We start from the raw sequence: 17,956 nt of genomic DNA, 5'->3' as shown, positions 1-17,956 counted from the left end.
TATCCGAGGGGTAGTTATCCAGGGGGTAGTTTTCCTAAGGGGGAATTGCCCTGGGGGGTGATTGCCCTTGGAGGGTAGTTGTCCGGGGGTAGTTGTCCTAGGGGGTAATTACCCTGGAGGGTAATTGCCCTTGGAGGGTAGTTGTCCGGGGGGTAGTTGCCCTAGGGGGGAATTGTCCTGGGGGGTAATTATCCGGGTGGTAGTTATCCGGAGGGTGGTTTTCCAGGGGGTACTGTTCCTAGAACCCAAAAATAGCGTGACAAGTCATAGAAGAACAATCATAAAAAGAAGAAAAATAAGAAAAATACAAATAAAGACAAACAAACAAACAAAAAAACAGCAGGGAAAAATGAAAGAGAGAACAAAGAAAGAAAACAGATGATTTGGTTTCAACTCAAACCAGTTGTAAATTCCCTTGGAAACGCGAATGCTCCAATTATCACTGGGAAATGAATGTGATCATTTAACCCTAACTAGGCCGGGCTATATAGGTAATTGATAGAGCCGGGGGGGCCTCCCAGGCCCCCCTCCAGATCTCGGCCGTCGACCGCGCGATCGCGACGAAAATTGGCACACACATTGCTTATGATGTAATCTAAAATACCATGAAGTTAATTTTTCAAAAAATTATCATTTATGCTAAATTATGCTAATTTATGCATAATGATGCATGAAATCAGACTATTTGGTTTAATCACAAAATAAAGCTCAAAACAGGCACATTTTTTTGTGTAAATATTCTTTTTAGTGTCCTTAGCAAATGTTATAAAAAAATTGTGATATAAGAAAAAAATCTTAAGTATTTTATTGTTTTTTGAATTTCTTATTTATTTCTTTGTTTGTTCGACTTTATGTTTTTCATTGTTTTCTCAATGAAATTTGTCCGCGACATCGCTCTGAACAAGAAAATATGTTATTCATTGATTTTAATCACTAAAACACCAAAATAATCATGCCTTTATGAAATTTGCCTGTAAGCACAGTTTGCATTGAAATTGTACACAAATTCACGTTTTTGAGCAATTTATGGTCTGACATGCATGTACATATTTATGCGTAACTTCGGAACCGCGCGCCTGGGCGTCGCAAATTTGGTGTCAAAATATGCTGGAGACTTGAAAGAAAAAAGTCGTGAAACGTCGCAGCGATAGCTTTTTGCGATTGCGATACATCACGCGGAATGTCGGGGGGGGGGGGGGGGCTCGGAGGCCCCCCCCCCCCCGAGCCTAGTTAGGGTTAAAGCATAAGGGTCAATACGACCTGAATTGACTCTCAGAATGTAGATCTGTATTATAGTTGAACCCGTAAGAGTTTTTGTTAATGTATAAGAATTGTTGTTGCATTCTGGTAGGTTTAGTCACGGTTGCAAGATGAATTATCTGCTTGTAACATGGTGTTTACTTTTAATTGATGTTATATATGACATGACAAAGCAATAATTGTGTCTATCTCAATCTATCTATATCAATTAGGGCTCCTATAGTGAGCATCAATATAATTATGAAAGTGAGGTGGTGACAAGAAATTTATGTATTAACAATTTAATAACGATTTCTTGTAATTTTTGGCCGGCACCTAAAGTCTTGAAAAGAAATGTGAAGAGACAGATTATCACTAACCAGTATTTAGCCACGGGGGTTAATTGCCCTGATACACTGCTGACAAATTGTCTTCGGAGCATAGTTATGTCGGCGGAGCAAAGGTTACGGAGCATTTGTCGCAGTTTTCAAAGCAACTGTGAAGTTCTTATTATCGTCAAGCACATACATACACATACACATACACACACACACACGCACACACACACAAGAAACACTTGAGTGTAAACATTAATGCTGCAACATGTTCCATGATTATCATAGGAATTACGAAAAGGCCAGGAGCATAAGAAAAACAAAACAAAACAGCAGACAAACATAAAAGGCATGGAACGCATCCACTTGTGCCTCTTCTTCAATGATCTCTCATTGGTAGGACCGACACTCGACCGTTAGTCCACTTAATCAGGCATGGCAAATCCGGGAGAGCAGTCCGAAACGCACTTCTCTGTCCTACTGGCAAGGAAGTTGTATCTACGGACTTAGATGGAAAGTTACAGGTTTGGAAAACCGTAATCATTTTGTACTGTGCACTACAATATCTTTGTGTCAAGATTATGCACTGTCGTATGTCCCCCCCCCCGGGGGGGGGGGGGGGGGAGGGGGACTATATAAGTCATCATCATTATAATGAATACGATTTAGATGACGATTGCACCAACTCCGATAGACAAAAAGCATTAACTACGAACTCAACACCTTCCATACCAGAAATAGCATCAGTTTGAGTTACTTTTGTACGGCTTAGACATAAAATCATTATACTAATCACCTTATAGCTGCTTCGTGCAATTGAAATCATGACATGAGAATGAAAAAAGAGTCAGGGTGAAGAACAGTCGAAAAAAAAAGACTTTAGTATCGCCATGTAATGCAATCTACAGTACAACATAAATCATTTGAATGGAACTAAGGAAAAAAAGAACTGAAAAAAAAAGAACCAAAGGACTTTGAGGAAGCTTATAATGTCAAGCTACATTGTACATGTTTCGATTCATTTCTTGGCTGCTAAATGCCATGAGTTGGATGTCGACGCCGAGTAGAATGAGCCCCTTTAGACTGTCGCAAAATCATCTTCCATGAATTCTTTGTAGGTATATAAACAGAATTTAAATGTTTTTTTTTTATAAAGAAAATACGTCATCGTATAATCACATCAATAAGATTCGTCTTTCCCTCTCAAAGTTCAATCTTGTGAGCACCAACATGTTTGATGTGTTTAGGTGAGTGACGTGTTGTCAGGGGACGTCCGTCTGACTATCGAGGCTCATAGGCTAGGTATTACCACGGTGTCTATCAGTCCTGACGGGACACTGGCGGCCACGTGTTCGGAAGATCGCTCATTGTGCGTCTGGGACATCAGAACAAATAAAATGAGGGACGGAAAGACGGCCTGCGGTGATGGACTTGGCCGAGATCGTCTGGTTAAGCAGCTGACCCATGATGGCGTCAGAATCTGTAGATGCGTCTTCACTATTTACCGAAAACAACACATTCTTGTGTCTGCTGATGAGACTGGCTGTATTAAGGTAGGAATAATAATTGCACTTTCGCAGTCGAGTAATAAAAAAATAAGAAGTTGATGTATTCATTTGTAATATAGGCCTGCTGTTCAGTTTGTGTACATTTATTGAATTATTTTATGTTAACTATGATAAGACCCTTCCTATCGTTAGAAGTACTTTTTTAAAGGATAGTAATTCATCTATATCTGAATCTTCTGTAGTACGGATAAATGATTCTTACCCTTTGAAAAGCGTTATGAATTGGTGTATTTGATATACAGTTACTGGACACGACGTGTGATACGACATACAGACGAGCCATGGACACTGGTTCGTAGCTTATTACCCGGTATAGTCACTGGATACTTAAATGCATTCAAGCAATTATAGCATTAATCAATGTACTTGGGGAAAATGTTAATGATCATTACGATGTAAACTTGATATCAGCATTTCTAGTAAGCCTGCAAAAGAGTTATATCACAGACGCTATACTGAGAGTAAAATCAGCGGGACTAATGGGTGTTTGTTGTAAATCAGGTCTGGGATGCAAACTTCATGCTGATATGCTCCATAAAGGCACATCAGACAGCAATCAGAGGATTAGACGTCAACCATGGAGAAGGATACATACTCACCGTGGCCAAGAACCACTCCACAGTCAAGGTAAGAATAATATGTACTACTTGGTAGGAAATTATAATATGTTTGATAGATATGCTGTACAAATACAAATGCGTCTTGGTCTATCAAAGAAACAAAGGCACTGAAATTAATGCACAGTAGAGGAGACTTACAAAGTATAACCTTTGAGGTTACTGGTTTCTTGGTGCTGTAAATGCACAGTGCTGCCCCTATAGTGACAAACTTATAATTGCAGAATAGACTTTTATTTATTGGTCCAGCATGATGACAAACAAAAAAATGAAAGGAAATTCTTTGACCGTAGTCAGAAAAAACACAGTGCTCGGGAAGAAAAATATTCAGAGGATTTAATCATTATTGGAAATTTGACCATTCATAAGTTTTAAGATGCAGTAATCCTTGGGTTTTTTTTTTTGTTATTTTTTTGATTGGCCTTCAGTTCTGGATTTTGACAATGAAATTATTTTTTTTTCTTGTAGGTGTATAGGCTACGTTGTTACTGCGCCTCGCCGATGTAAACCAGTGGTGATTTCTTGATATCTCTTTTATTTCATGGTACACCTATCCGAAATTGTCTCCTTTTTTCTTAACCCAAGGTATTTTCACTGCAGTCAGGTGAACAGAAATTTGAGCTTGACCACGATGATGAAGTGCAGGATGTGGCGTATCTAGGAAACGGCCTCATCGTTACAGCCACGTGGTGCGAGCTGCAAGTCTTCAACTCTAGTAGACGACGTCTTTGTACATGGAGTGAGTGTGATCCCAACGCGACAATGGAGAGCATATCAACGTGCGCCTGTGCAGATGGGCAACTCCTCGCAATCTTCGGCAGGGATGGGATAGTCACGGTGAGCTGTAGGCCGCCAAGACAATCACTGCCACAATGAGCCTTACTCTCGCTGACTTTTAAACTTTCAATGGCACCTGAACTGAAATTCGACAAAATAGTTCAGAAAAGTCTCATGGAACTGTAAGGTATAATTAGAAAATACTTCCTTGTCAGACCTATTCTTTTACTACTGAGAATTATTTGATCAATACACGTACTAGGGAAAGACAATGAAGAAACTATATTATAGACGATAAGACATGCCTGCCAACATGCGGGTTGAAGCTGCTGTACGAACATCAGTTCAATTCTTCGACTCAATGGTATTAGCTGTCTGTCATATCTCCCTGTTTTCTTCCAGGTTTTGAAAATGGGCATCACTTTCCTAGTGAGCAGAAAATTGTCCATATTCTGTCGTCTGAAGATTGGCGGAATATTTCGTCGAGTCACTGATGTGTCATTAGCTGTAGTAAGCAGAGGGAAACCAGCCAAAGAATCCGTGTTTCTCACCACCGCGCAAGATTGTGGTCTTGTACTGGTAAGTTTTCAGCGGCCATAGTTAACACTCAATGTTGGCTAGTTTTACACTTTGTTTTGCACATGTTACTGGGGTGTAAACATCTTTTTATTCCTTGAATTGTGTGTCTGCAAAGTGTGTGATGATTTGCGTTCTTCGCTCTACTGCTAACTTTTCCAGGTTTGGAACCTTGCTAAAAAGACACCGCCGGTCACTGTTAATCACGCCCTCTACGATGTATCCTTCAAGCCCAGTGGAGAGTTTGACTGCCTGATTGGTGCTGAACACGATGGATCAAAGAATATTGCGGTACACCAAGATATATTCATTTCAATCTACATTTTCAAATAAAAAAAAAACCAAACTATTCAACAGTGAGTATACAGAACAATAATTTTATTGTGTGTTGGCACTGCAAGATTATTCATTATAAACGGGAAACGATTAGCATACTCTCACACCCACATAGGAAAATAATTCACAACTAAAATACATACATTCAGGAATAAAACAGCGAGGTACACTAAACCACACCCCAAAACCTACCTGCAAGTGCACATAAACAAGACTTTGTCATCCCATGATTTGTCGCCTTTCCCATACTTTAAAATGTAGTAGTAGCGTTTACACTATACGTATTGGTTTACAGGTAGAGTGAGGTAAAGGTAAAACGAGGTTATCCAAGGCAAACTCTGCTAATGATAGCGGTCTCCCAGTCTTCTCCTATTTGTTTAGTATGGCATACAGTATACAAAGTCTCTTCTGTATATTCTAATGATAAGTATCATATCAGGATCAGTGTTTTTACGAAATAGACAGTTCTTATTGTTGGCCTATAAATTGTAGTAACTTTATTTCTCTTTAGTTAGAGTGCAATTTTAATGCAGGTATCTTTTCAACGATATACGTCACTTGTTCTATTTAGGGAAAATTTTTGAGAATATCACATCATCACACACATTCTAATTATTTTGTTTTCCTGCAGCTTTAATCAAAAATGTCTCAACTTGATATAAATTGATATAAACATATCTGCTTTTGTATTTGAACGCATACTAGTAATCCTTCATTTGTTTTGTATCCCGTTATTTTGCTATGTATATTGCAGCAAAAAAAGTACAGAAAGTAAAGAAAGGAAATAAAGTAGGAACCTGCAAGAGAGAGGAAACACTAGGCAAGGTTTAGATTGACTGAGGGAAACCTCTACATTATCTGGAGCAAAATATGTCAAGTCAATAGCCAACCCCCATTTCACTGAACAGATGATATGTCCAAAAGACGAAAATATTGCAACTGAAATCAATTAGAAGATCACGAATAAATCGAGAATTATCATCCGTCTTAGTCTGATTTTGGGACATACAATGTATTGTAATACTCATAACCTAATCCTAACCCTCCCTAGTATCTTGCGTCTGTTTATGACTAAGATAAATTACGCTTCAATCGCATGTTGAGACAATTGATAATGTTCCTAGGAATTATATTGATTTAAGATAGAAAGAAATTACTTGCCACTCGTTCTGTAGAAACGTATGATGCAAATTACCGAAAGTATGCAATGCTTCATTTCAAATCACAGGTGATGCGTCCTGAATGTAACGGGAACGTGCAGTTCAGCTCTTATGTGTTCAAAGCCGCTGAGGATGAGACCATAATGACACTACAAGCTTACCAGTCAACAGGGAAGGCGGGCATCTATACGGACAGAGGCGCAGTCAAGGTTGATTAGAAAAAATTCGGAATTGTATTTTTTTTCTGTGTGTGTGTAGAGATGAATTATACAGAACACTTATTTATGGGTTATAGACATTTGACTAAGAAAAATTATAAGGAGTTACAGAAAGTCCCGTTACTCTCCTTTGGCTGAAAATTTCTGTCGGATTCATTAATTCAATAATTGTTATAAAGTGCATATTGTTCTTCACATGGTAAAGTTAGCTGTTCAATCGTCTTTGCGATGTCATCATCACCCCAATTCTGCTCATTCGTCATTGGACAAAGGTGGGTAGTCCCGTACATTTATCTAGTTGCATTTAACATCTGACTTCCACAGGAAGTACAATTGGTAGATTGAATTAAAGTTGACTTTTTTCATTACGTTCTACTAGCTTAGGAAAGCTCTTTTCATCCGTTACTTGCTCTGTTATTATGTTATGTTCCAGGCTGTCAACAGTTAGACGTGACGCATGTTTGCCTTTGATGAATAAAAATGATAAAAACAGTTCTTGCCACATCATCGAGATAGTCTGCTTTTTTATGGAGATGGCTCATAATACTTCCTTTTCATCTATTCTGATGTCAAGTGGCAATCCAGTTTACATGAGAAGAGAATAATACAACGTATCAACTTTGATTGACATTAAATATCAAGTCAATTATTACAGAAAAATAATAACTGCCTTATTTTCGACTTTATTCTGTAGATTGTCAAACTTCCACTATCAGGGAAGACCTGGAGCAGTCCAAAGAAGTCTTTTGATGTCATCGAACCGTCAGAGAGCAAACTCCTGCTGTGTAAGCTTCTGTCTGACGGGCATGAAGTTCTAACTGTGACAACAGGAGCTCAGATATGCGTAGAGGTTGGTACATACTGTAGCAGGAAAATGACTTATGCATTATGACAATTTTACAGCACGTACTTTCTTTTTTTTTAGCTTATAAAAAAAAACACCTAAGGAGAGGAGAAGCTACAGCGGCTTAAAAAATATGAATAAAACACACATACCGACTATTGGAAGTGGACACCTTCATTGAGAGATACCTTTGGAAATTCATTGACAGACTTCACGTAGAAATCTGGTACCCAATCTGCCTTCTTGTAATAAACTGATGTACATCATTATTCTTTCAGTCGAAGTGTATCCACTAAATTTTTAAAAATCAGGAACTGGACATGAACCTTACGTCATGCACGGTTTCGCTGATTAGCAATCAGCTTCTTCTGGTGTCCTTCCAATGCTGGAAGGATGGTCCGTATAATAAATGATTTTTAGCTCACTTGAGCCAAAGGCTCAAGTGAGATATTGCGATCGCTCTTCGTCCGGCGTCCGTCGTCCGTCGTGCGTCATACGTAAACTTTTTACATTTTCATCTTCTTCTTGAGAACCCCATGACCGATTTTCACCAAACTTGGCAGGTAGCATCCCTAGGGGGATAGGATCTCAATTTCTTCAAATGGGCACCATGCCCCACCTGGGGGCCCTCAGAGGGGCCCAAACCCCCTAAAATTAAGGAATCTTAAAAATCTTCTTCTCTAAAACCGGAAGTGATAGAGCTAAGTTAATTTCGATGTTATTTAGTCTTTTTGTCCACGAGGAGACTGCAAAATACAAGCTTAGCTTTTTAGCATGTCTCCTCCATTTCCTGCAACTTTAGTTTTGATTCAATATTCTCTTGCTTTTTTTCATGCGTAGTATTGTTAACTTCACGTATTTTTCTTTGTTACGACATGGTGTTGATGTTGTGTTATTTTGTGTATGAAAATGTTGTTGGAAATGAAATAAATGAAATGAAAAAAAAAAATACCAGGGAGGTGAGACAAAGTTTGTACATTGATGACTGTAGTTTCAAATTTGTTCATGGCGGGATCAGGGTTGCCCCCCTTGGGACCCACGGGAGGGGGTGGAGAGGGGTCCTAATTGGGCCCAAATTGTACATTTTCTTCTTTTCTGGAAAATACCGTACTGAATTTTCACCAAACTTGGCAGGTAGCATCCCTAGGGGGATAAAATCTCAATTCCATCAAATGGACACCATACCCCACCTGGCGGTCCCCCAGGGTTCCCAACCCACCCCCTCCCCCTCGTAAGGAATTTTTAAAAGATTTTCTCTAGAACCAAAAGTGATTGAGTATATTGATGACTGTTTTGTCAAGTTTGTTTACAGCAGAATCAGGGTTGCCCCCCCCCTCCGAACCCAGGGGTGGGGTGGGATGGGTCCAATGGGGACTTAAATTATACATGTTCTTCTTGAAAACCCCTTAATGAATATTCACCAAACTTGGCAGGTAGCGTGCCAGGGGATTAAGATCTCAACTTGTTCAACAGGTCACCATGCTCTCCTTACCCCCCAACAGTAATAGATATTTACAATTGTTCCTCTCTAGAACCAGAAGTGATAGAGCTTTAAGTCTTTTTTCTTTCAAACTGCATAGTCCAATATTCTATAAAGTAGAGTGTACTTGGCAGATATTTTTACCAGTGTGATGGAATGTACATATGGACACCATGCCCCCAGCTCTCAAAGTTACCCCCATGACAAGTGTCCAATGTTTTTAGGTAAGAGTCTACTAGAATGCATGGAAGGTGAACTTGCGATACTCAGGTGAGCGCTAGACCCCCGGGTCTCTTGTTTATTATAAGCTCTGACGCGCTTCCAGTACGTGAGAGACGGCTCGGAGTCTATCGAAGCTCGCCTGTCTGGATATGGAAGCATATATCCTGAAAGATGGTACTCTGAAAACTACCGTGTACCGGAAACCAACACACGCCAACCTATGCTTGCACTTTGAGTCTCACCACGAAGTGGTACACGAAATAATGATTGTACACTGAACTCTCTTCCACAGAGCTGACAGTGTTGTTTTCGACACGATAGAACTGCAAAAGAAAAAGGAGATTATTTTAACAAGCCCTGACGAAATGTGGGTATCCAGACTGGTCACTCACCAAAGCTGAGAGCCCCTAACAAAATCCGACAAGAGCATCCAGGGGAGCCAGGAGCATCACCATTTTTTTTTTGAAGGGGGTGCGTTTTGACACTAAATGTATTCTGTGATTTTTTTAATTTATTTGATTTATTGGCTCCTGTGTCATCATTAAAATAATAAACTATACATTGTACAAATTGTACAAGTGATTGTATACATACGCGAATCTTGCAATGAAGGACTATACGGAGTTTCACTATGTGACGGTGTGATATCCTCGGCGAGGGAGCGAAGCGACCGAGCGGAGGAGGGTGTGGGAGGGGTGGGGATTCATGTTTTGAACATTTCTAAGTGAGATACTGAGAAACCTCTTATGAAATATGGGAGAGCATGTAATTTTAGGAAGTGTTCAACGTTTGTTTGGTGAGGATTGGTTTTCGAGTGGCTGAGATGTCCAAAAAAGTGATGATAATAAAAGACCATAGGCCATGTCCTTTTATTAGGATCTCTTTGTTTCACCTTGTTGTTGGATGTCTCAGCCATTTCAAAGCCGATTTTCATCAAGTAGACTTTTGATACCCCTTAGAATTGCATGCTCTTTGACATCTCATAGATGGGTGTCTCAATATCTCGCAAAACGTTACAAGCTTAATCCTCACCTCGACCGGAACTGTATACACCCTTTAAGTGACGGTGTGAGATCCTCGGCGAAGGAGTCTAATGAAGCGACCGAGCGGGGGAGGATGTGGGAGGGGGGAAATACCCCCTCCCACGGTAGGGATTTTTGTAAAAACAAGAGTGTAAAAGTAGTGTTTATAGAGCATTTAAAATCAAATTTCTAGGGAATCAAACATAGTAAAAAAAATCGCTATGAAGGACTTTACGGGGGGGGGGGAGGGGGGTACATCATGTGACGGTCTGAGATCCTCGGCGAGGGATCAAAGCGACCGGAGGGGGGGGGGGGGGGGAGGCACGCTAAGGACTTTTGGTATAAACAGAAAAGTTGCGTTTACAGACGGAGCTTTTGCATCCTCAGAATTGAAATTCAATAATCCGTTGCACAATGAGTGAAATACCATACGGATACAGTACGGTCGATAGACATTGTAAAAAATTAATAAAAGAGAACAATAATTTAGCGTCCGGCGTTGAGGTCGCTCGCAGACTGAAGTGTTTTTTGTTTTTTGTTTTTTTTTTTGTCTGAAGGGGGGGGGGAGGGGGTGGGGCGCGTTCTGCCGCACCCAACGCACTCCCCCCCCCCCCCCCTCTCCTGGTGACGCCCATGGGAACGGTCAATCTAACACCCGGAACGGGAAGATCACCATCACCATCCCTTACATTTCCAACCTTTCAGAATATTGGCTAAACACGGTGTCTCCTTAGCATTCAGACCTCACAATATGTTCAGCAGAGACTCTTCCACATCAAAGACAAAACACCGAAGGAACAAAAAAGGAACATATGGTATAAGTGCCCAAAGAAAACTGCGAAGATTTCTATATTGGAGAAACTCAACATTCTTGCACCCAGCTTGTATGAGCCAACAAAGAAGACCAAGCAGCTTTGACAGTACCCCCGAATCAGCAGTTAACTCTCACCCTCAAAGAGGCCAACCATTCATTTAAAAGCAATGACGTGCGTTGGTTCGAGCGACAGGCGTCAAAGAATCCGTTTGAGAACGAGTGGGGGAGCCCAGTCTCAACAGGAAGGGAGGGGGCTCTGACCGTTTCAACCTATCACATGCCTTGCTTGGACCTGGCGATCCCAGAGATTTCGAGAAGGCTTCAGCCCTCTGGAAGCGCATCAGTGAGTGAAATTCCTGCACAACTTCAAGCACAATTTATCATATTAAGGACCATTCTTCCAGCACTGGCAGGGGTCAGAGGAAGCTGATTGTTAATCGGCAAAACGTCGCATGACGCAAGTTTCAAATCAAGTGTTTGATTATTAAGAATATGAAATATTTGCTGTTGTAGAAAGGGAATTCTACCCACCCGATTTAATGTAATATAGACGAGTGATGTCCCTAAGACAGTCAGATGCTGAGAAGTAAGTATGGACATGTGCATAAGAGACTGTAATCAACAAGAAAAGTAGGAAAAAGTTCGGAGTGAATCTCACGAAATGTCCTCGTGTCATTAGATATGGTCAACCGACAAGCAGGGGTCAATCCTCTCCTCTCGCTGCGTAAATAACCAAGGCCTGTCAGCTGACCTGTCACGTGATGAAACTGCTCTTGTCGTGGGATGTGCTGACGGCACTGCTCTGTTATTCACGGTAAGAAGCAGTACTCTCTAAATTCCGTGGATTGAAAGTCAATCTAATAAATTGTAGTCAGGGACCAATCCAAAATTGGATTGAAAGTTTCAATCGAATAAGATTGAATTCTAAATCTATTAGATTGAAAACTTCAATCCAACGTTTTGATTGGTCCTTGACTACAATCTATTTCAATCTAAGGAATTTATAGTGTATGGCAGTCATGAACGGACATGCTGAGTAAATCTAGTATCATTTTCAAATTCAAAATAACTGATTAGTTGAGCATCCTCATTGGAGAGAAGAAAACATTCCTACGCAGAATGTATGCAGTATCGACGAACACTGACTGTGTGGAATGACATGATTATAGGAGTATGCCTGACATACCATTTTTTTTAAAACAATATGATTCTGGAGGCAGATACATGTGCTAACAAAATCTTACTGAACGAAAGATGTGTTGTACCTAAAATGATTTTAAGGCACTGGTGATAAATATGCACATTGGACTTTTTCGAAAGAGAAATCAATTGACAACTATTCACCTAAAGAAGTGAACTGTCGAAAAAAAAATCATGGCCACATACTCTTGAATTAGAACATTGCTTCGAATGATAGGCAGATGGACGGGAGTGATATTCGTACGTTCGAACTGCTCTTTGTACAATCAAATATATAGTAATCAAGTGAAATTAGGTTTGCTTTTTGTTCCGGTACAGTTGCTCGAAAGGAGACTGAGTGAGGGTGAGGTAACCAGCTTGAAAGGACCATCCAGCCGGGCAAGTCATGTAGAATTCTCCGCCGATGGATCGCTCTTGTTGATGCGAGGTTGGAAACAACTCGTGGTGAGTTGGAGTCAAGTACTAGTAACTATTATCAAGACAGCTGGTATTTTATAAAGTACATTCTTTTTTCACAGGAATCTCAAACCACTTTCTGTATTACATTTTATGCCCACAAGCGATAACTGTTATTTTAGTTTTGGATAGCTTGTGTTTTGATACCAATTAACTTGAGGATGATTTGGTTGTTGGTTGACGCCCTTCTCCTGGATGTACTTCTGGTATAGTATGAAGATCTCAACTATAGAGAAGTCAAGAATGGGTGAATAACATCCAGGAGAAGGGTTAGTGTGTTAGTAAAATTCTTTTACTCCTACCATCGATGATTCAGTTTCCCAGTGGGGATAAACCTGAGTGAATGTCCTTGCCAAAGCTGGTGATGTATTCCTGTTTATGAAAAATTTTCAAGGTATTTGACGCGAAAACTCGGCAAGAAGTGTGTAACCTGATGGAAAATGTGGCCTTCGATCTCGCCAAGTTCTCTCCGGACGGCAGCATGATATTGACGGTGTCAGGGAAATTTTTGAAGGTAGTAAAACATTCTAGTTGTTCTAATGCATATTCCATCTTTTCTCCTCTCTGAACACTAAACATGAAGACTATAAACTCTGCTACTCTTCACTGCTTCCCAGTTGTAATTCTTACGTGGATCTGAAATTCAAGTGAACCTTTCAATATCTGCATTGGGTTATATCCAAAGGAATAAACATCAATTCACATAGAGTAATGGAACACGATAGACGTTTTTTCAGACAAGGTCAGTGTAAGTCAATTGCATTAAGGCAAACATGCACAGTCAGCGGCCAGAGTAACACTTGTCAAGCATTTTGTTCAGCACTTCTTTTCTCATTCATTAAGCTTGCAGACCAAAAAAAAAAAAAAGTGAGTCCATGGCAAAAAACAAAAAACAAAAAACAAAAAACAAACAAACAAAAAACAAAACAAAACAAAACAAAACAAACTAAGAGCTTAGGATGTACAGTGGACTTCCGTTATAACGAAATCCTCGGACCGGCAGTTTCCTTTCGTTATAACGAAATTTCGTTATAACCAAACAAATAAACAATCAAAATACATATAGAGCGCACGATGTTGCAGCCTGAATTTTTACTTCGTTATAACCGTGTTCGCTATAAAGGGAGTGCACTGTATCTGCATGTTTTCTTCATACTTTACGTACCGTTCCTACTATAGATTAGTTTATTTAGTAGTAAAACTTAACAAATGATCTCTAGGGTATCACGCTGAAGCAATTAGCCGCATTATCATCGCTCTTCATCCGGCATCCGTCGTGCGGTGTCGTCCGTCGTGCGTAAACTTTTAACATTTTCATCTTCTTCTTGAGAACCCCAAGACCGATTTTCACCAAACTTGGCAGGTAGTTTCCCGAGGGGGATAGAATGTCAATTTCTTCAAATGGGCACCATGCCCCACCTCGGGGGCCCAAGATTGGTCCAAACCCCCCAAAATTAAGGAATCTCTTAAAAACTTCTTCTCTAGAACCAGAAGTGATAGAGCTAAGTTAATACTATGAGTTAGTACATTGATTACTGTAGTTTCAGGTTCGTTCTTGACGGAATCAGGGGTGCCCCCCTTGGAACCCTGGGTAGGGTGTGGGGAGGGGTTCTAGTGGGGCCCAAATTGTACATTTTCATCTTTTTCGTGAAAATGCCATAATGAATTTTAACCAAACTTGACAGGTAGCCTCACTAGGCGGGTAGAATTTCATTCCCATCAAATGGGCGCCCAGGGGGACCTAAATTGGGGCCTAAATTGTAAATTTTCATTTTTTTTTCTTGAAAACCCATGATGCATTTTCATCAAACTTGGTAGGTGGCATTCCTAGGGGGATAAAATCTCAATTCCATCAAATGGGCACCATGTCCCACCTGGGGGGCCCGAGGGGGCCCAACCGGACCCCAGTAAAGAATCTGTAAAGATTTTCTCTAGAACCAGAATTGTTTTAAAAGGTAATACAAGGAGTCAGTATATTGATGCATGTTATTTCAAGTTTGTTCATGGGCAGAATCAGGGGTGCTCCCTCCCTCCTATTGGGACCCAAGGGAGAGGGATGGGATGTGGGTCCAAATGGTGATGTTAATTATATAACATGTTCATAATAGTTGAAACCCTTTTGTGAATATTCACCAAACTTGACAGGTACATGTAGCATGCAAGGAGGTCAAGATCTCAATTTGTTCACTTGGGGGACCCGAGGGGGCCTAGTTCCCCCACCCCAACATTAAGGAATATTATTAAAGTTACTTTGAGTTTTTACATTGATGACTGTCGTTCCAAGTTTGTTCATTGCAGATCCAGGGCTGTCCCTCCAAGTTTCCAATGTTCTTAGGTAAGAGTCTGCAAGAATGCATGGAAGGTGAACTTGCGATACTCAGGTGAGCGCGTGACCCCCAGGTCTCTTGTTGAAATAGCACTGCTTTAGAGGGCTATTGGTGCATCGTATTTCTGTGGCATTTATACGATAACCAAGATTAGTACATATAGTCGTGAAGACGTTGTATATAGATTAAAGGAAAAAAATAAAGGAAACGCTGGAAATTCATTGAAGTCGACTGCTAAGTATGGCCAGGCCTTGACATTTCTCAGAAACCTAGTGCAATCTTCTGACGAGAAATTGGTGAATTTTGGAAGCCCAGTGAAACAGGGTTATTGCCTGCAATACCCTAATAAGTTCTGAAAACAATTGGGAGTGAATTTGTAACCATATGTTACGGTGCTTTGTATTTTGGTAACCTGACACAATACAAAAAAGAGAGAACATGTTGGTATGTGATAAGGAATAATGCATGACATGCTTTGAGCTGCGAAGTAAAGTTAGCGTGACTTTCATTGTCTGCGTTTAGATATTCTAATTGTATAATAGTTATAATATGCTCACATGGTATAGGCTGAAAATGTCTCATTTCCTCTCGAATGAAAGGTGCGTGAATCAAAAACTCTCCGTGTCTTGGGCAATTGCAGAGCAAATCTCTACGTTCAGGTGAACGATGTCCACTTCTCACCACACAGCTCCGTGTTCTGCACTGCGGGTAGCAGTCAAGTTTTGGTTAGTTCGTCTTTGTAGCTGTGACCATGAGCATTAGGACAAACCGTATATATATATATATATATATACGCATATATATATACAGGATATCTATCTATATATATATATATATACATATATACATACATATACAGTATATTATATATATGTGTGTGTGTGTGTGTGTTTGTGTTTGTACGCGTGCGTGTGTGTGCGTGTATGAAGAAGGTATGATAATACGTAATGTAAATGTGATCTGTATAATTATGGATATTAAAACTGTTTACAGTAATAACAATGATGATATTACTGATAGCTTACAACTGAAATAGAATGGGTTCAGCCTACTTTATTCTTCGTGAAACAATAAGTATGTATTACATCAGAAGGTTAGTAAACACATGCAATGTCTTCACAAGTCATGACTTAACATTTCTGCCTTAGATGCATGTACAAATTATATACCGGTGTACAAGGCAATAACGTATAAATACAATACGAAGTTCAACACACACAAACTTCTTCATATTATCCAAAATCTCTGATCGATACAACTGTTGTAAATTTCTTGTTGACGAAATGAGCAACAAATGTGTAATATGTAAACATTGGATTAAAATCGTAGTAATGTCGAGGTATTAAATGTTGTAAGGTATATTTTCAAGCGCATTGTATAGTTACCATCCCACAGCATCTTCAGTTTTACTATAAATAAGATCAGATGAACGAAATGATGGAAGTTGCGTTGAAATCGGACATAAACTAAAGTCGGCGCAATTGTGGTTTCACATGATTTCCGTGTTTCTAGATACACGCAATTTTAAAGAGGCGGTGGTGTCGTCACCTCACAACTTTCCCCATTATTTGTACTCTCGAAGAAGATTAAATCATATTTTTTTTTTGTTGATAAAGCAACCGCAATCTTTATACCCTTAAAAAGTCATAATGTTATCCTAGGTTATTACAAGCTCGCCATAAATTGATATGAAAAAAAAAGTTTCTTGTTCACTTTTAATTCATGCTGAATTTGAAATTGAGAGAAAATTTGTGCAGAGTTCAATGCGATACTTGAGACGCATTAGAAAGTTGAAAAAAAAAAAGAATCCCCTCTGAGACTGTATATATTTGGTTGCAACTGATACTATTCTAACATGTGAAAAGAGGTGACCTTTAAGATTACATACAAGTTGCTCACTTAATGTATGATTTGGATGAAACCCCTACAATCCTACATTATTCATGTGAATTTGCTTTATTCCTTCTAGTCAGCATGAACCTGTTGTAGAATTGCAGTTTGATAAAGGGTAAATGATGCATGCGATGACTTGGATGTATCGCCTTTTATTTGCTTTCTTATTCCAAGGACGTCCACCTTACAGGTAAATATATTGACACACCTCACGTCATGAACTCTCTTTTTTTTGTGGTCAAATCAAAGAGTGAATAAAGATCTTATTTGTGAGTCTAAGTCGTGCTTCCTATTCACGTGTATTCTTTTCACGCGTGTTTCTATACAGGATGTTGGCTTCTTGAACTGGTACAAAATTGGAAACGGGACAATGAATCTACTGTTCTCATTCCGAGTGAATAGCCGTGTGCACCGAGTATCTATCAATTCCCAGTTCACTGTCTTTGTCACCGTGGACGAAGCTGGTCAAATCTACGTGTTAAAGGAAGGGAAACAGCTATGAGAGTCAGCTGAACAAATCCTGTAACTCCAACACGGATTGCTGAATATTTTGGGCAATACAAGAATGGTTTGTGACGTGACAGGTATCACTGGCTCACTCAGCAGGTGGACGATACAGTGTACCTCATTTATAATAATTTGGTTACTGGAAGAAGGAGAGGCACCTGACCGTGTACATGATTCCGAATCCTTATAAGAAAGAAAAAGAAACAAACTCCAGATCGGTAAGAAAATCCTTCCTGGGAAGATCACTGTACCTAGTAAAATGACTCGTTCTAAGCAGTAGTCACGAGTCATGACCTTTTCAACTCATCATTATACCGTGTATGATCCACAAAATGCTCCGCCTCAAGTGAAATATACGAGGTATA

At 39.8% G+C, this 17,956-nt stretch overlaps 1 protein-coding gene across 1 annotated transcript in view; it reads left to right on the top strand.

The window, feature by feature from the left end:
* LOC139740880 (uncharacterized) overlaps nt 1-17,819 on the top strand; it is a 28,825-nt gene extending 11,006 nt beyond the window's left edge. Inside the window, exons 9-20 of the mRNA XM_071651465.1 lie at nt 1,963-2,098; nt 2,822-3,127; nt 3,644-3,769; nt 4,345-4,596; nt 4,939-5,115; nt 5,275-5,403; nt 6,677-6,817; nt 7,521-7,676; nt 11,888-12,022; nt 12,727-12,852; nt 13,259-13,378; nt 17,305-17,819. Of these exons, the coding sequence (XP_071507566.1) occupies nt 1,963-2,098; nt 2,822-3,127; nt 3,644-3,769; nt 4,345-4,596; nt 4,939-5,115; nt 5,275-5,403; nt 6,677-6,817; nt 7,521-7,676; nt 11,888-12,022; nt 12,727-12,852; nt 13,259-13,378; nt 17,305-17,586 (2,086 nt within the window). The 3' untranslated portion in view covers nt 17,587-17,819. The remainder of the gene's footprint in view (nt 1-1,962; nt 2,099-2,821; nt 3,128-3,643; nt 3,770-4,344; nt 4,597-4,938; nt 5,116-5,274; nt 5,404-6,676; nt 6,818-7,520; nt 7,677-11,887; nt 12,023-12,726; nt 12,853-13,258; nt 13,379-17,304) is intronic.
* Nucleotides 17,820-17,956: the final 137 nt, after the last annotated feature.

Source organism: Diadema antillarum, unplaced genomic scaffold (assembly GCF_040938485.1).
Source record: "Diadema antillarum isolate AM-2024a unplaced genomic scaffold, OU_Dant_1.0 seq00000889_RagTag, whole genome shotgun sequence".
Lineage (NCBI taxonomy): Eukaryota > Metazoa > Echinodermata > Echinoidea > Diadematoida > Diadematidae > Diadema > Diadema antillarum.
Note: the sequence above shows the minus strand (reverse complement) of the source record. Positions and strands in the feature narration are given on the sequence as shown.